Genomic DNA, 19,882 nt, shown 5'->3' with positions numbered 1-19,882 from the left:
GCCAATTGACTGATCACCCCGAAGGCATGGAGCACCCACCAAAAAGCTTAGCCCCCCCAGGCAGCCAACTTCCCTCCAGTGTCTCCTGCTTCTGGAGGTTCCGCTGGTTAAATCTCTTCCCCCTCCCTCCCACCTCCCTCCCATCCCCCTCCCTCCCATCAGCAGCTCTGCAGCCTGCAGAAGGCACAGGGGCAGAGGGAAGGAGCAAGCGGAGGAACTGGGCTGGGGTGCACTTGGGGAGGGGACAGGGCAGGGCCTGGCGCTAAGCAGGGGGTAGAGAGATGGAGAGTTTAAAAAGACTGGGACTGTTCAGTTTAGAAAAGAGGAGACTAAAAGGGGAGGGGAGATATGAGAGAGGTCTATAAAACCATGGCTGATGTGGAGAAAGTGAACGAGGAAAGGTTATTTGCTTGTTCCCATAACACAAGAACTAGGGCTCACCAAATGAAATTAAGCAGCAGCAGATTTACAGGTTTTTCTTCATGCAGAGCACAGTTAACGTGTGGAACTCCTTGCCAGAGGATGTTGTGAAGGCCAGGAGAGTTCAGAAAAGAACTAGGTAAGATCACAGAGAACAGGTCCATCAATGGCTCTTAGCCAGGATGGGGAGGAATGGTGTACCAAGCCTCTGTCAGAGGCTGGGAATGGGTGACAAGGAGGGATCAGTGGATGATGGCCCAGTTGGAGTGAATGGAACAGGGCACCTGGCGTTGGCCCGTCAGCAGACAGGTCACTGGGCTGATGGACCTTTGGTCTGACCCAGCCTGGCTGGTCTGATGTGCTCAGGTCCAGATCTATATCTGTGGTACGCATAATGAGTTCTGCATGCACTGACTGGGAGAAATACACAATAGAATCTTACTACGCTCATGCATTTACAGTTATTTTAAAATCCTAGGGCTTTTCCCCCCCATGCAAATCATTATGAAATAACCTCCATTTGAAAAACACACACACAAAAATCTGCCTCCATAGCCTGTGTTTGCAAATGTCTAGTAAATATTACAGCGCATCCTTTGCCCTTTGGTCCCATTAATGAATTCTGCATGCAGAGGCGGAAAGAAAGATAAATCTCTCTCTGCTTGGAAGCAGGGCGGGTGGGGGGGGGGGGGCAGTTAAATCTTTCCTGGATTTTCAATAACCTTGTGAGAGGTAACAGCCCGCGCCTGATCACAGCCGAGGCCAAGCGCTTTCAGCTCCCCACGGACTTCCGGGTAAGCACGTACCTTCCTGAATCAAGGCCAGAGCGCTCGGAAGAAGAGCTAGGGTGATCGACTTGGAAGTTTTAGGCCACGGTGCAACCGTCAAGCCCTTTGGTGTTGGAAGCGTTAACTGCTTCTTACTCAAAGTCAGGAGACTGGCACAAGGAATTCTATTCCAACCGTTTTGTTAACATGATCCTTCTTGTGCGCAGCAGACACACACAAAGCACGTATCCCACGGCTACTCAACTTTAGAAGCCCCAGGGCCCGCAATGATACTCACAGCACATGCCAAGGGCCACAACTTAAGTGTGGGTGCATATACAGGCAAATATACAGGAAACCCCCGACTTACGACGGCCCCGGTTGTGACCCCCCTGCACTTACGGCCATTTTTGTAAGTGCAGAAGTGACCGAAAACCCCCGACTTACGTCCTCGGCCCGCATTTACAACGGTGCACGGTGCCTATCGTAAATGCGGGTTCGAGTTACGACACCCCCGACTTGCAACGCTGTCCCAGGAACCGATCGCGTCGCAAGTTGGGGGCAGCCTGTATATGCAAATATATGCAAATAACTTCTTTCACACTGACAGGCATGAATACAAAGATGAAGGCACGACAACACCACACGCAGGCCCCATTTAAGTCAGTTCTGCTGATATTAACAAAATGCAATAGTGACTCGATTTCCTCCCATAGGACGGCACTTTGAATGAGCAATGCCAGTCCAGGAATTGAACCGCTAAAACGCATCTCAACAGAAGACCGTTATATTGACTCCTTTTTTGTTTTGCCTCCCATCCGCAGGCCGCATGTTGAGCCCCACGTAAACGCAAACCGCACCGGGGGCCGCAAGCAAATGGGCCGCGGGCCACATGTTGAGTAACCCTGCTGTATCCCTTGATTTACATATTCCTGAATAAAAAGACCTTTAGGAAGAGGGTCCATATGTTATTCCAGCCTTCCCCTACCCCCGGCATGGTAGGTTGGCACGGATCATTCACGTGTGTTTGACATGACAAACATGCCACTTGCCACAAGAGAAAGCTCTGTCTTATGCCTTGGCGGCTGCCACATCACATAAGAACAAGCTACATGATGGAGCGGCTTTTTAAAGGAACATGCCCCGACCCACGCTCACTCCCAAAAGTCCAGGGATTAGGCCAGTGACTTATTTTTCCATTGATTTTTTTTAACAGTGCCGACTTTTCAGTTTTCCTCCCTATTTTAAACAGCTGGCCCTTTGGGGAAAGCAGCCTTACAAAGCAATCATTGATGTTTAGCTTGGCTACGTACATCTGTTCAGCTAGTCCTACCACAAAGCGCTGGCCAAAGAACCGGTCTATGGAAATTCACGGTTTGAGCGATGACAAATGAAAACCGTTTGCTGCACGACTTTTGTGCGACAAATCAAAGCTCCACAAGGATTCGAGGGTCTCCTGCTCGTCTGGGCTTTAGCATCTGGCCAGGTAACCACGCAGGCGCTGCTCCTCGGCACGGATCACTCACAAAAGTGAAACCGGAAAAAAACGGTCCCCACGAGGCAGATAAATCCATAGAATTGTGAGCTCAAGACTTTCTGCATAGGTGACAATCCACCATCCCACCCCAAATCCCACCATCCTGAAAATTTGAAGAAGAATCTCTCCAAAGCCAGGGATACCGGAGCACCAACATTCAGACCAGGAATCAGTCGTGTTGCCAATTGGCATGGTTTTACTGAGAGTTTCATTAGATTGAACATTCTTAAAATCCCGCCACGGAGAGCTCAGCTTCCTAAGCATTTCATGTTTTTGAACCCTACAAGGGCCAGGAAATCCAAAGTAAATAAAGAGAAGCCAAAAAGTCCTTATTTTGGCTTTAAACGCATGATTTTTTTACCTGGAGGTTGGCAACACTGATTTTTTCAAAACAAATGCTCTTAAAAAAAAAAAAAATCAGATCTGGGAGTCGGGCCCTCTCTTCGGACAGGTCTACACAAGGAGCCAGTGTTCAACTAAGGTAAGCATAGCTGCAGTCAACGTAGCTTCAGTCGAATTTCTGCAGCACCCCCATTGTAGGAGATTGACAGAAAGACTCTCCCTTACTCTTCTTGACTTGGTTGTTGGGGGCACCATCAGCAATTGATTTAGCAGGTCCTTACTAGACTCACTAAATCAACCCCCGGGAGACCGAACTCCACTGCATTGATCTCCTGGTAAGCGGAAACAAGGCCTTAGCGTGAATAAGCATCGGGCCCTGAAATCAAGATCCCCATAGAGATCTCAGACATGGTAAGAGCATTTGGAGGCCTATTTACTCGGTGAAAGTGGCATCAAGAGGTTTTAGCGCAAAGATGCACTAAATCTTCGGAGTGTATTTAAAAATCAGTGCTAGGGTTTGACAGCCCTCAAGCACTTTGCAAAGACAACCCACCTTGTAACTAGCCCTGAGGCAGTGACGTGCTGCAGTCACAAATGACAGGATTTACACCGCTGGCCGACCTGCCGATGCAAACCGTACCCCGCCATCAGGCAGAGTTTAGAGGGCTACCTCACCATCCCTTCGGGCCCAGGGTTTGCCACACCGGTCCCGTCTCCCGCCCAAAGCGGGAGGTTTGCTTTTCCAAAACGCAGCCCTGCCATATTTACAGATGCTTTTTAAAGCCAAACTAAGTTTGAAGTCGGAAACTTGGGCTATTTTAGCCTCACGGTTCCTTGTCCTCTGCAAACATCTGCCTCGGTTATCACACTGTTTCATCCATTTCTGGCAACCTCTCTGCGATTCCACGCCACCCAATTAATTCTCCATAGAAAGGTGAACTAAGTCAGGCCACGTAAAATATGGCCGAACCTTTTGACCAGAGAGGCAAGTGACCTTGGAACCTATTTATACAGTGTCAGAGACATTAGCAGCACTAAGTTTGACAGTTCTCGTGTTATGGCACATTCTCATTCAGGTGGTGATAAAAAGGGAGCATACAAGCTCAGTAGCTTAAGGGCACATGAACGCCTTGCAAACTGTCAAAGAGGGCTGGAAAACATCGGTTTGTGTGTGTATCTTCTGCAAATACCTGCTCTGGCAAAACTCCCACTGAAATGTTGGTGTGGAGCTGCTGGAATAAGGGCTGCGGGACGAGGTCCAGTGCTATGGAAATGATAGATCTGCATTTTAACCTGCTCATTTCCTGGCCGTGCGCACCAAAACCACCCAACATCAAAAGGAAAACTGGCCGAGTGGAACTTTGTGTCAATTGCACTTGACGAGAAATCACATTTCCAGCACCTTTCCCACTCAGTTTTCAAAAGAACACCAACAGCGAGTTTATAATAACCCTTTCAAAACAACAAAGAGCCTTCCCCGACGTTTGGAGGGCTGGCGGGTAATTGTTTCTGCCATCAGCCCACAAGAAAAATGGAAAGCTTTGGCGTATTAATGCGACATTTTTTTTTGGCACACACCTGTGGATATTTAGGGCTTGATCGGTAGAGAACCCTCGCCCACAGGTGAAGTCCTCTGAGGCTGCAAACACTCAGCATTTGTGGGGGAAAAGAAATCAGGATCCTATTTTAAACAGAAAAAAACTCAAGCTCCCTCTTCATATACACCCCTGATATTCAACTGGAGTTAAATCCAAGTGCAGAGCACTGGTGACAAGCCACAGTGTGCCAGCTGTTACAAACCGCGGGTCAGGTTCTAAACTCCATAACGCTGGTGGAATAGCCCTATTGAGATGAAAGGGCCTGTGCTGAGATTTACCCTGGTTCAATGGAGGTGAGAAACTGGTCGAATAACTATCAACTTTAAAACAATGACAATTCACATTTTTGGTCTGGAAAAGGCGAAGTCTGCCCATCGCAAGCATGAGCCTAGGAAATCGGCTATAAAAGACACCGATTTGCAACACTCGCTTGGTGATCTGCTGTTATTTAGCCATGACACAATATTGGGCTAAATTCACTGCTGGGTATAAACCTGCTGAACTCAAAAGGAGTGACTCCAGAGATGAACTTTGGCTCATTTTGCCCCATGCTGTTTTCCCTTCACACCCCGGCCCCTAAAAAACACAATTCACTCAAGTTTGGGAGGAGGGGATGAGGGGCTGCCTTTCCATATGCTCATACTGCAATAAGCAAACCCAGACATGCCACTGCCCGTTATATGTATCCACAGCTCAAACCGATTTCTGGAATTCTTTAAGAGCGACCACAAAAATGCACCCAGTTCTTTTCTTTCACCACAAGAGGGAGCTGCAGAACTCTCATCTCTTTTGTGATCCACTCCCTCCCCCTTCCCCCCCAATTGCTGCATTAGAGTCTGCTACAATGCAAGGCATCCCACGATTAATACACATCCGTACGCCCACATGTGTCAAAGCAAAGATGCATGTCTATCCAAATACCGGCCATACGGCCGCAGGCCTCTTCAAAGCTCCTTCTATGCTGGATTTTTAAAACAAGGAAACCCGCTTTCAGAGAAAGGTTCCTTCAGTTTAGAAAATATTTTAAGCCATAGAAAATATGGAAACAGTACAGACGCCAGGACTGGGAAAGGAGACACACAAGGAATGGCTAAAGGAGCTAAATGTATCTAAATTAGAACAGCAAACACTCCAGGGACAGGTGTGTCAGGTCTCAAAACACCTTCCAAGAAGAAACATTATAAAACGAAAGGAATTCCTCCGTGGCCGGAATTCACCTGTGCCCAGAAGTCCATCAAAAGGCCTACTGCGAATGCACAAAGAATCAATGAACTTCTACGAGAGAATGGCTGATTTTCCGCTGGATTCCACGGCGTGTTCTCCAGGGTCTCTTTTCTAAGGAACATGACTCCCAAACAGAAGCTGCTGCCTATTCCCCCGCTCCCCTCTACATGCAATTTTATCTCGCACAAGCCAACAGAAATCGGAGAGAATTCCCTGCAATTGGCAAAGGGATTGCAAAAGAGCCACCGGAGAAAATTTGGTTTGTAAACTTAGGAAACTAGTTACAAGTCTTGTTAATGGGCTCCAGCCACACACATACACCCCACCCCCCTCACCAAGCAGAATAATCTAGCAGATAGTGCACCAGCTTGGGAGTCAGGGGAACTAAATTCTTTTTCACCAGATCTGCCACTGGCCTACTCTGTGGCCTTGATCCAGTCTCTTTCCCCTGCCAGGCTGTGGTTTTCCCTCCCATTTTGTGTCTCGTCAGTTTCTATAGCACCTTAATGAAAGGGAGCGCTTCCGGACACGAATGTAACAAAAAAATAATAAATCAGACTGAGCTCGTTTGCAGGAACAGAGGTTCGTTAGTAAAAGCAGAATCCTGTTGGGTGCAGCAAAGATCTCCACAAGACTCTTCGTGCTCTTTTTTGTTTTTGTTTTTTAAAAACCCTCCGGTGTTCTCCATTTGCATTTTATTCCCCCAGATCCCAGCAGTTATTACAGAATAACATCACCTGCCAAACATCATTTGTCAAAATCAAAGCCATTATAAAAAGTTGCAGGTTTAAAAGAGTCAGAGGAAACATTCCCAGAACTAAAAGGAAGAGTTGGGTTTTGGTTTTGTTTTAAAAACCAAGAACAAAAAAACAGCACAATGGGTTGTTTTTGGTGCTTAAGCAACGAAATAATTTAGAATAAACCGAAACAAATTATAAATGGTTTGGGCCAAATCTCTCTGCTTGCGTGCACAGGTTAGACTCAGAGTTGTGACCACTTCTACTGGGAGAGAAGTTGCCCAACCTGTAGAAGTTACTCAAGACATTTTGCCGTTACACACACAGTGGTTTGAGCATTGGCCTGCTAAACACAGGGTTGTGAGTTCAATCTTTCAGGGAGCCATTTAGAGATCTGGAGCAAATCTGTCAGGGATAGTACTTGGTCCTGCTGTGAGGGCCAGGGACTGGATTCAATGACCTCTCAAGGTCCCTTCCAGCTCTAGGAGATGGTATATCTCCATATATTTATAAAGACATTTGTATTCAGTGTAATATCAAAATACCCCCAGTGTTCCCTGTAAACTGTGCACTTGTGCAGCCATTCAGGAAAAAGTCAAATGTCACACTTCTGATGAGCTGAGCTCCCACCGCTAGGTTCTTTGTTTCTACTGGTGGTGCACTTTTGCATATGGCTTGGTGCATATACAATTATTCTGCACATGAATGGAAAAAAATACGCACATGGACAGGAAAGATTAGGAGGAACATTGCACATAAGTGCTGTAATCCAGCCGATCAAAGGTATGGGTCCACAAATCCGGCTGAAAGCTATGTCCCCAGTTCTATCACCGACTCACCGCTTACTTTTGTTAACTCAGTTTCCCCACCTGGAAAACAAGATGAATGCTGCTTCGCCCCACCATTTTACAGCCCCCCGAGATGAAAGTGAAAAGCAAGATAAGTACTCAACATAAATGCATACCTCTAAGCTCTGGCATATATTGCATTTACACTGAACCTAACATTAAGTGGCTGGACTCTGGCAAATGACGTGAACTCCCAGTCTTCAAAGAAAACATGTAAGAAAATAATCTTAAAGAGGCCTGAGTAGGATATGTTACATGGAAAGTGTCTCAGAAATACTTATCGTTATAATAGTACTTAGCACTTACGCAGTGCTTCACAGCCTCCAAGCGCTGTACAAACATTAGCTTCTTAATCACTCATTAGGGATGATCCCATACAGCACTGTCGTGGCTCATTGAGTAAAGTCATCCCCAACTCGCAGAATTGCTTCTCCTCTCACGCGCCACATTCTAGAGAGCAGAGACATTTAAAGGTTCCACAGGAAGCATACGGGAAAGTTTGGTACAAGCGGGGTGGCTCCGATCAAGCTCCAACGCCCAGAGACACGTGCTTCACCACCCTCTTCTTCACATTTTCGATTTGGAAGCAGAGGGTACCAGCCCCATCGCCGAACCTCCTGCCTGGAGAGTCTCCAGGGAAACTGTGAATGCCTCTGAGGATGATTGCAAAAAGGGAGGGGGCTAGACGGGGCGTGATGGCACCTAGGTAGTAGATTATTCCCACAGTAAAAGAACTAGGGGTCACCAAATGAAATGAATGGGCAGGATACAGTCAACCTGTGGAACTCCTCGCCAGAGGATGCGGTGAAGGCTAGAGCTTTAATAGGGTTCAAAAAAGAGCTAGTTACATTCATGGAGGTTAGGTCCATCAATGGCTATTAGCCAAGATGGGTAGGAATGGTGCCCCTAGCCTCTGTTTCTCTGGAAGTGGGAGACAAGGAGGTTAGGTCCATCAATGGCTATTAGCCAAGATGGGTAGGAATGGTGCCCCTAGCCTCTGTTTCTCTGGAAGTGGGAGACAAGGGAGTGATCACATGAGGATTACCTGTTGTCTTCCCTCCCTTTGGGGCATCTACACTGTTGGCCAACAGGACACTGGACTAGATGGACCTTTGGTCTGACCCAGTGTGGCCGTTCTTCACCAATTACAGAAAGAGGCTGCAGAACTACAGTTTATCTACAGATTTGACACTGTTATCCTGGGCTTAAAACAAAGATATTAACTGGTTGGCACATCACAAAGACAATTTCTCCTGCTATTAATATCTGCATTTTCACATCAAAAGCCATGTATGGGATTCATCCAGCCCACTTAATTAGTGTAATTAACATGGGTCAATTTTATATCTGTATAATATACTTCCATTATTTCCACTCCAATTCATCTGAGGAAGTGGGTTTTGCCCATGAAAGCTCATGATTCTACATATTTTGGTAAGTCTCTAAGGTGTCATGGGATCACTCGTTTTTAAAGCTGCAAACTCACACGGAAACCCCACCGAGATTTCATAAACAAAATCACTCGTCATCACGAGGCCATACCTCTGCCTCCAAAACCGTTTGATGCCCATTTATTTCAGCATCCATTTTGTCCAGGTCATAGTCCCCTTCATCCACATGGTCATGGTGGGGATCAATTATGTAAGAGCTATTGGATCAACCCCATCTCCAGTCACTGTAACGAACCCATTCGTTTTACGGTGCAAGCCAACAGACATTGTAGGTAGGCAGCGCATCCCGCCCCGCACGCCGCCGCTAATGTCACCAACCGCAGATGTTTTCCGTGCTTATGATCTCGAACCAAATAAAATTTTGATTCTCCCAACCCTTAAAGAAAGGAGATTGATTAGCTTATGACGTGCAAGAAGGTGGAGAAGTCGTGAATGAAAGATCAGGAGGCGTGTGGGCAGATGGGAACGAAGTAGGAAGCAGAAACCTAAGTGGGTGATAAAAATATTAGGGAGTTTAAAGAGGAGGAGGAAATGAGAAATCTGGAAAGAAGCCATATTTGAGTGTCAGGGAGCAAAAATCAATCAGCCTGCAGTGAGGTTACACCAGGGATGACGAGGCCCCAGACAGGAAAGTTAGACTAAAAAGTGCTATCCTGTAAGATGCTTTGATGTTCATGGCACATCATGTGTTTCTCATAGCTGCCTCCCACTTGGAAGCAGAGATGAGTGTTAGTGAAACTTTTATACAGGGGATTGTCCGGGGCTCTACTTCAGCTTCTGTCTGGCCTCATATGAACGCGTGCTCAGCCTTTGCATTATGCCCAAAGATCAGCCAGACGCACCTCTGCATTTCCCTCGCAAGGGTGCCCGAGACGGTCACACATGACTCATGAGTGGGGATACCCAAATGGAGACACATAAGGGGGCCTGGTTTCCAGAAGGCTGGTGCTCAGGACTTTTTGGAAGCTCGGGACCCTTTACGGTGTCACAAATTGGTCACCTTAAAAACAAAAGGCTCCCAAAAATCACCTCAACTTCTGACATTCCAACACCACTGGGTCAAGTTCTGCTCTGCTACAGGATGGAAGTCATAGAATCACACAACACTAGAACTGGAAGGGACCTCGAGGGGTCATCAAGTCCAGTCCCCTGCCCTCACGGCAGGACCAAGCACCGTCTGGACCATCCCTGACAGGTGTCTGTCCAACCTGCTCTTCAATATCTCCAGATATCTCCACAATCCCCCGAGGCAATTTATTCCAGTGTTTAACCACCTTGACAAGCAGGAAGTTTTTCCTGTTGTCCAACCTAAACCTCCCTTGCTACATTTTAAGCCCACTGCTTCTTGTCCTGTCCTCCGTGCCCAAGGAGAACAATTTTTCTCCCTCCTCCTTGTAACACACTTTTAAATACTCGAAAACCACTATCATGTCCCCTTTCAGACTTCTCCTTTCTAAACTAAACAAGTCCAGTTCTTTCAGTCTTCCCTCACAGCTCATGTTCTCTAGACCTTGAATCATTTTTTGTTGCTCTTCTCTGGACCTTCTCCAATTTCTCCACATCTTTCTTGAAATGTGGTGCCCAGAACTGGACACAATCCTCCAACTGGGGCCTAATCAGCACAGAGTAGAGCGGAAGAATGACTTTTTGAGTCTTGAATCTTATCCAGACAGAAATAGTTGGGTTTCGACTCTCACAACCGAGATGTGAATTTGTCCTTTGACGTTTAGAAAGGTACCAAGTGTAGTCAGGAGGACTTCCACTGGTTGACAAAGCATCTAGTCCTCCACAAAGAGGACACCCATCAACAACGAAAACGTATCGAGGGATAAGGGTGGAAAATACACCAGATTAGGGCTACTCCTCCAAACGCTGCCCAGCGAAGGCTTCCAGAAACCTGAGACGTTCTTACCTTCATCCTGGTTATCCGATGCAAGCGACGTATCTGACCCAGGGATAAAATTCCAACTCTGGTTGTCATCATAGCTGCCCTGTCCAAAGCAAGCATCACCCTGATCCGCCCCTGGAAAGAGAAAAGAAAAGGGAAAGACGTGAACTGTTTTTAGTGGGAATGTAGCACACCCTGGTAGCTTTACCCCCAATTCCTATGGAAATTATTCCCTGCTGCTCCTAAATATCGTCTGGCCATCATGAAATTCCGAAGGACTCCAGATCACACTGGCCTCTGTGATACCTGCTGACATTTGCGGGGACTGTATGAAGGTGCATGCACTCCACAGGCTGAATAGGCCCCTAAAAGCATCCACATTGGATGCAAATGGCCCCAATACCTACACAACGTAACAGCAGTAAGCAGGATAGGTCTTCTAGACAAGACTGGGAGTAAAAGTACCCGATTTCCAGCCCCAGCTCTGCTACAGCCTCTTTTCCCGACATTTGGGAAAGTAAGTTTTCCCCCTTGTGTGTCTTGATTTCCCCCCCTCTGTAAAATGGGGATTGTAGCTTGTACCTCCCATGGTTGTTTAGCCCTCTTAGGCCTATCTAAGGGTATATGTCTACACTTGCACCCTCTTTCGAGAGAGGGATGCAAATAAAGAGATTCGAAATTGCAAATGAAGCCGGGATTTAAATATCCTGTGCTTCATTTGCATATTTACGTGATGGCTTTATTTCGAAATAACAGATGCTGTTAAGACGTGGTTATTTCGAGAGAAAACCTTTCTCTCGAAATAACTGGTAAACCTCGTACGAGGAATACGAGTTATTTTGAGAGAAGGGTTTTCTCTCAAAATAACCGCGTCTTAACAACGTCTGTTATTTCGAAATAGCGCCATAACGCGAATATGCAAACGAAGCTGGGATATTTAAATCCCAGCTTCATTTGCAATTTCGAATCTCTTTATTTGCTTCCCTTTCTTGAAAGAGGGTACAAGTGTAGACATACCCTAAAAGACTTTGGAATGTCTTTGAGAGGTGCTAGAACAACTAAACCCAGTCTAGATTTACCACCAGTACGGGCCGATTAGCGTATGCAAAGGAACTGTAGCTAAGTGTGTGTGGTTGTGCCATGGAGTGCTGGCAGGTTCGATTGTGCCCGAGTGGCTTCTCCACTGGGGCTTTGTAACTGCAGATGATCTTTTGGGGAGAGCTCTTAATGCGGCGAGCGCAAACCCAGCGGTGCAATTCATTCAACACGTGCCAAACAACGAAAAGGGGCTTTCAGCGGGTTTTAATAGAAGCACAAACACTCCATTGCTAAAAACAAACAAGACCATGAATGTTTCCCTCAGCAAACGCTGGAGAGAAACGTGCCCCAGGATTTGAAACCCACCATTTTAAAGCTAACCAATGAAAACAGCACCAAGTCTCCTCCGCCCCCTCCAAAGCAGTCGCTGTTGAAAGGAAAAATAAAAATCCGACTCAGCATTTACATGGCAGTTGGTAGAAGAATAATCCTCAAAAACCCGTAAGAGGCAAACCGTATCACAAACATGGTCATAGATGGGGAAACTGAGGCACAGAGAAATGAAGGCCAGAATTTTCCATAGAGCTCAACATTCAGGATCAGACTTTTCAAAGGGGTCCAGCTCCCTTTCAGATACCAGAATAAGAGGCCAATTCCGGTCCCCTCCCCAAACAAAGCTTAGCATATTAGGTTCCGCGCTCTTGAGAATCTGATGCCAGTACAAATATTTATTCACTTTTACCACTGATGTGGAGAAACTGGAAAAAAAAGTTATTTACTTTTTCCCATAACACAAAATCTAAGGCAGTGTTTCTTAAACCTTTTTGAGACCACGGAACACCAAACAATTTTTTTTGATGCGGAACACCTATGAAAATTTTCGTCAAAAAAAAAAAAAATTGTCTGACAAAAAAAAGACAAACACAAAGAAGAGGTCGTGGCACACCTGCGAGTTGTTCACGGAACCCCAGTGTTCCGCAGAACATAGTTTAAGAAACACTGATCTAGGGGTCACCAAATGAAATTAACAGGCAGCTGGTTTAAAACAAACCAAAGGAAGTTTTTCTTCACTCAGCACACAGTCAACCTGTGGAACTCCTTGCCTGAGGATGTTGTGAAGACCAGGATTTTTACAGGGTTTAAAAAAGAGCTGGATACATTCATGGAGGTTAGGTCCATCAATGGCTATTAGCCAGGATGGGTAGGAATGGTATCCGTAGCGTCTGTTTGTCAGAGGCTGGGAATGGGTGACAGGGGATGGATCACTTGATGATTCCCTATTCTGTTCACTCCCTCTGGGGCATCTGGCATCAGCCACTGGGCTAGATGGACCTTTGGTTTGACTCAGTCTGGACAGTTATGTTCTAATGGGCTTTTCCCATCTACTTAAAGGCATGAGAAAAGGCAACAGCTGAAATTTGAAGCTAGATAAATTCAGCCTGAAAAGAAGCAGTACGTTTTTAACAGCGGTAAATTAAGCACTACAATGCTTTACCAAGGATCGCAGGGGAGTCTTCATCACTGCAACTTTTAAATCAAGCCTGGATGTTTTTCCACGCTATGATCTAGTTTAAACCAGGGTTTCATTTGGGGAAGTTCTCTGGCTTGCACTGTGCAGACGTCCAGGTTCAGTGATCACAGGGCTCCTTTCTGGCCTGAGCAAAAAATCTAGGCAAACCCGTTTCTGTTTCTATTTGCTACTAAGAGCTAGAAAGCAACATTCACTGGCCAGTGCTGCTTCCTTGACATCCCTTCTGCCAGTCCTCCTGCCATGTGTTTTCCGTGATCAAATAGTGGGGAGTGAACTCAATACAGGAACCTCCCCCCCTCCAAAAAAAAGACCCTGTACAAGGATGTTGTCTTGCTTGTAGGATTTGCAGTATTTCTTGGGTCTGAGTGAGTAATGCTCTACGAGGGAGAAACTGCACAGCAGAAGGAGCAGCTCCCAGAACACAAATTTCTACAGGTTGCGGCTCTCTAGGCCGGCACCCTCGGGACCTGACTGGTGCCGAACCAGAGAATTTGCCGAACCAGGGCAGGTCAGTATGGTCTAGCAGCATGACCAACATTGCCACTGCTTCCTGGGCTCTTAGAAGACATTTGGGGTAAATTAGAGTTAAAGAACAGCACAGAACACAGAGCCAGGACTGGTGGCTGTCAACAAACTTGATGGGACCGCGGGAAACTTGGCCATATCGATGAACAGTGGATATCTGGCTGACTAACATCATGCCGGATCACGGAGGTTGCCGGTCCAGAGAGTGCTGGACTAAAGAGGTTCAGCCTGTAGATTGTTGTCCTTTCCCACACACCAATCACCAGCAGACAATAAAACAGAGGCGGTGCGGTTCATAGAATACTAGGAATGGAAGGGACCTCGAGAGGTCATCGAGTCCAGTCCCCTGCCCTCATGGCAGGACCAAATACTGTCTAGACCATCCCTGATAGACATTTATCCAACCTACTCTTCAATATCTCCAGAGATGGGGATTCCACAACCTCCCTGGGCAACTTATTCCAGTGTTTGACCACCCTGACAGGCAGGAACTTTTTCCTAATGTCCAACCTAAACCTCCCTTGCTGCAGTTTAAGCCCATTGCTTCTTGTTCTATCCTCAGAGGCCAAGATGAACAAGTTTTCTCCCTCCTCCTTATGACATCCTTTTAGATACCTGAAAATGGATATAATGTTCCCCCTCAGTCTTCTCTTTTCTAAACTAAACAAGCCCAGTTCTTTCAGCCTTCCTTCAGAGGTCACGTTCTCTAGACCTTTCATCATTCTTGTTGCTCTTCTCTGGACCTTCTCCAATTTCTCCACATCTTTCTTGAAATGTGGTGCCCAGAACTGGACACAATACTCCAACTGAGGTCTAACCAGCACAGAGTAGAGCGGAAGAATGACTTCTCGTGTCTTGCTCACAACACACCTGTTAATGCATCCTAGAATCATGTTTGCTTTTTTTGCAGCAGCATCACACTGCTGACTCATATTCAGCTTGTGGTCCACTAGAACCCCTAGATCCCTTTCTGTCCCTTGGAGTCAAGAGACTGGATTCTATTTCTTTAAGTGACCTTCGATATGCATTCTGCACCCCCGCACTTGCCTAAGTACGTACAGCGCTTTGAAAGGCTGGGGTAAGAAGGCACCACAGATATTTGGGTGTTAAAAGACAACAAGTGAAAACACACCCGCTGTTGGGACACCGCACCACGCAGTTCTAGGCACAGCAGAACCGGGGAGAGTTTATTCCAACAGGAAATCTTCCGAAACGCTGCGCCGCAGTCTACCAAAACCTGCCACTCACGCTGCTGTGGAGACTCAGTGAATACGCCACTTTTAGAACAACAAGCTGCTGTCAAAAGACAGGTCCTTGCACCCAGGCCCAAATACTGGGTTGAGTTGTTTTTTTAAAAGCCTTTTGAAACAAATACCAAGGTAACAGGTGTTTGCTTATAATGAGATACAGGTGCAGCATCATTGTGATAACGAGCAAACTGTTTATGGCTTGCAAATACCGAGAGGCAGTGGGAGCTAGTCTCGTTGGAAATGAACATACCATGCATCAGTGCAGCCACGCGCTTGCCAAAAAAAGTGGGGGGAGAAGGGGCCTTAATCCTGATGCTTACTCACAGGCATAGCCCCATAGAAACAAGGACTCTCAGGCATAGCCCCACAGTACAAGGACTGCATGCGGGAGCCATGGGTCTGTCACCGGTTTTTTTTGCTTACCACTTAACTGATGTGTGTTGTATTGTGAGCTGTCCTACAGAGGTGGCATTGCTAGCCATGTGCCCCTCCATGTCACCGGCCCCAACAGCAACAGACACGGGAATTCCACGTGTGTGCAAGCAGGGCCATACAGCACAATGAGCCACTCACAAATGTGCGTGGGCTTCGATGGATGTACAGCCCCTACCGTAACGGGGTCCTGTCTGGTCGCTCGAGGCGACGAATACAGCCAACAAAGCCCGACGTGCCTTTCCTTTTTGTTTTTCCTCCTTTGCTATGCTCACCTCTTGTGTTGAGATTCACAAGAGAAAACACCACACACCACAGCACTGAGGGCTGGAGGGAGAGGGGAGTAGTTTAAGCCACTTCCTCTTCGGATTTGCATTAGAAGTCGACTTCACTTTCATGCACTTCTCCGTCATGTTTATGGAGTGGCATCAGCTACCCGAGTCCAAGCAGAAAAAACAAAAACCACAAACAGCAACAACTCTTTCAGGGAATCTCTATCACTGGAGATATTGAAGAGCAGGTTGGACAGACACCTGTCGGGGTGATCTCGGTGCTTGGTCCTGCCGTGAGGGCAGGGGACTGGACACGATGACTTCTCGGGGACCCTTCCAGTTCTAGAATTTTAGGATTCTACGAACGCCTCCCCGCCAAAAAAACCTAACAACTCGTCGGGGCCCAGCTATTGTTCCTGAACGAAGGGAGAGGAAAAAAGCCCAAAACTCATTCGCTTTTGATGAAGAAACAGGGAATAAAAACCAAACAGCACAGAAATCCCAGCAAACCGCTACTGTGCGCCTGACACAGATCCACTCTCTTCCTACCCAAACCCTGCGTCAATTTCCCCCACTTTGGAGCCTGAACCACCGCACATCCGGCTCTTGGAGGAAGACCTGCAGGGACACGATGGGCTGTTGTTTCCTGCAGCAGGTCCCACAGGGCTGGCTGTACCTTGCCTCCCATTCTCACGGAAAAGGGGAGGAGAGGGAACCGGAACAAACGGCTCTGACTGCTGGCTGGTTTACATTGTGCACCGCGGCTGTTTCTTCTGCTGCAACACAAAGCAGGGCCCAAAGGTGCGCGGCGTGATGAATGGAGAGATCCTGCTCCGTACGTATTGATTCGAGGCCTGCGGAGGCGGGCAAAGATCCTGCCTCTGGCCACTTGCAGCGGGGAGAGGACGGCGCTCGCCTGCTGTAACTGGGGAGGCCCCAGACAGACGCGGGTGTCAGTTCGGGTTGCTGTCAATTACACCGGGCCCCCGCCGGACAGCAGGCAGATCTCACCTCGCCCTGGCATTTACAGAGACGCGGCATCTGGCAGACCCCCTGGGCCCAGTGTGAATGAGGGTCGATAGGTTTTTAACTGGTTGTATCAGGTCAGGCCCTGAAAGAGACATGCCTGATCATACACCCTGGGGTGGAGGCACATGGTGTTAATAAAACGCTGCTCTGCAGCCACCAGGTCATCGGTGCAAGGAGCCGGGCCAGGGCCTACAATGGTGCATAGCAAACCCCTTCATTAGGAGAAGGCATCACAGCTTACGTCTTTCCAGCCAAAGAGTAAAAAAGTATAATACTTCAGGCTACTCTGAGTATTTTTGGTTTACTGAGGCCCTGTGCAATGTTCCCTCTAATTTTTTTTCCCATCCGCGTGGGGAATAAATTTTGTTCTGTGCACCAAGGCAAGTTCAGATGTGCACCACCATGAGACACACACACTGCTGGCTGGAAACACTCTGCTAAGGAACTGGGTGGCATGGGAATCACTCCTGGGTGGCTGGCCAAGCACTCAACTTATAGGTAAGACTGTCCCATGTACAAACTTCACTTGCACAAGAGCACAACCAATTGAGGTGCCCGGCTGGAAAAAGTGCATTCCAGTGAACAAGAGGGGCCCGGAACTAGGAGAGCTCTGTTCTCCTCCCAGCTTGGTGCCATCTTGCTGAGCAACGCTGGGGAAACCCCTCTGTGCCTCAGTTTCTCCATCTGCAAAATGTGGGCTAGACTTGCCCTGCTTTGAGAGCCTAAAAAGCAGCCTAAAAAGCACCAGGTGTCGCTGTTCCGACTTCAGGATCAAGGCCTCACTGGGGTGAACCCAGGAGCCAAGAAAGAAACAAAGAGCAGAAAGGGGAGAGAAGTTTAAAAGCGACACTTGCTTTAGGTGTAAAAAGCCCAGCTGAGGCCCGTTGGTGCGTGTGGGAAGAGGAACCATCTGATTTATCTTCCGAATATGTGAAAGGGTTTCACAGTGAAAAACGCATTCTCATCGGCACTAGATTGTTAAGGGAGTTCCAATTAAAGCTGGTTTCCCCTTCAGTGAAGGTCTTTAGCTACATACCTGGAGTTTCATTAACTGTCTTTTTAGGGGGAGAAGAAAATCAACACTAACCAAATTCTGTTTATGCTTTTATGATGAAGGGGCACACGCCAGAGGGAGTAAAAATCCCCATCTCCGGTTAATATTCGAGTGCCTGGCGGAAACAAAATCCCTGCTTTAAAACTAACGAGTCCTCAGGATCACACTACAAATAAAAGTCTCCGATCCAAATCCCCATCTGCCTTCATGCGCAACAGTGTTAATATCTCTAGGTTTTCAGGGACTAATTGAGCCGCGGTGTGCTTCCCAAAGCAGAGCTGTGAAATATCGATACGGCGGCTTCATATCCCTTATTACAATCACTCCCCTCCAGTCCCGAGTAGCATGGGGAAATGCATCTGCACAGATGCTCCCACACATGTAAGTGTTAGCTGCGTATAGCTAGATTATAGCTTCACACGACGCTGCGGCTCGGTCGAGAGGGCCGTGATAAATGGTTTACTTTTTGGAACACATTTATGCACAAGAAAACGTCCGGTGTTTCCCCCCGAACATCTTCGAGGTTTCACCAGCTCCTATGGATGTGTGGGGTTAGCTCTTCCGATTAACAGGCAAGTGGCGTGGGTCTGGGGCCGCACACAAGTGAGAAGAGCAAACAATAAAACCCACTGACGTGGGGAAAGACCTTCCCCCCATTCCCCTTGCACACCAGAGCCTGGGGGGCCCAGGCTGGTAGACTATGTGCTCTACCCCATGGGGAGATGGCCGGGGGGCTGGAGCGCAACGCAGGTTCCCCAATTCTGGGGGACAGCCCTGAGCCTCGGGGGCCAGATCTCGGCAAGCCAGGGGCCCCAGGCCTTAGGTTCCCCACTTCCGTCTAGGTGCTCGACCTAAAAATCAAAGGTCACTTCTCCCTACCAATCTGATCCTTCCTCCTTCTTTGGCAACTGTCGATATTTGTCTTTCCTCCAGCCCTGCCAATGACAGAGCTATTTAAGGATTTAATTAAATTCAAATAATTAGGACTTCTGATCTCAATCTCAAAACACTTCATCCGGCTTTGTGAATGTTCTCATTCCCCAGATGGTGGAGAAGATGAGGTACAGACAGTTAACTAACTTAAATAACTTACTCGGGGAAACACAGCCCAACCAGGGGCAGAATCCAAATATTTTGTGACACCCAGTAGCACGTCCTACCCGCTGGACAACAGTGCCTCGCTGTTTGAGAGTCAAATACAGCGCATGGACATTTTTCTAAAAGGTGCTGACCCAACAAGGTTTTGGCAGGCCAAAGGCAAATTCAGTCCAAGACTAATTCAGGTTCTTCAGTACCCAGTTTGCTAATAGCACACAGTAAAAGCAAATTAATGGGTTTACTAAAACGCCACTTACATTTAAAGCATCCAGAAAGTGGAAAAGGCACTAACTGTGGCATTATTATTATTTTCCAGACTGATCATTGCTACAATGCCTGGGAACTCTATAACTGGAGGGCAGCCCTGCTGTATATTCATGAAGAAAGAGGGAACTCTTCCATGACTGATTTGCAGATTGTTAAGTGCTAGCCAATTTTTTTTTTTTTAGTTCACTTTTTTAGACTAGGTTCTTCCGAGCTGCAATGGCCATGAACAGCCAGTAGGGTGGGCTGCAGGGTGCAGCATCAGCTTTGGACACTAAAAAAAAAGAGCTAACAATGGAGGGGAGGGGGGTGCGAATAAGACAGCAGTCTAGATTTTAACCCTTCAGAGCCGGATTATGAACGCTGGGAAGTTTGTGGCTCTTTTCAATCAGACAACGCCCCGGCGATTGCATGCTTTGTTAAGTACGTTGTAGCCCCCGGAGGTGGAAACTCCCAGCTGGACCTCGGTTGTCCACCACACCTCTAAAATCAGAGGGTTTGGGTCTTTAATGGACCAAATGCTATTCTAGCGCTGCAGCTGGAAACAGCAGAACTTGGCGAGAAACAAAAATCCGAG

General features: G+C 47.3%; 1 protein-coding gene across 2 annotated transcripts in view; it reads right to left on the bottom strand.

Moving 5' to 3' along the window:
* The window catches only part of SKAP1 (src kinase associated phosphoprotein 1), a 236,197-nt gene that overhangs the window by 170,036 nt on the left and 46,279 nt on the right, over positions 1–19,882 (bottom strand). For both annotated transcript variants that reach the window (XR_016348050.1, XM_075911455.2), the window contains exon 4: positions 10,837–10,947. Coding sequence is in view for 1 of the 2 variants with exons in the window: in XM_075911455.2 (XP_075767570.2) it covers positions 10,837–10,947 (111 nt within the window). In the remaining variant the exon portion in view is untranslated. The remainder of the gene's footprint in view (positions 1–10,836; positions 10,948–19,882) is intronic.

This window comes from Pelodiscus sinensis, chromosome 29 (genome assembly GCF_052426305.1).
Source record: "Pelodiscus sinensis isolate ZL-2025 chromosome 29, ASM5242630v1, whole genome shotgun sequence".
Lineage (NCBI taxonomy): Eukaryota > Metazoa > Chordata > Testudines > Trionychidae > Pelodiscus > Pelodiscus sinensis.
This window is presented reverse-complemented; position numbering and strand designations above follow the sequence as displayed.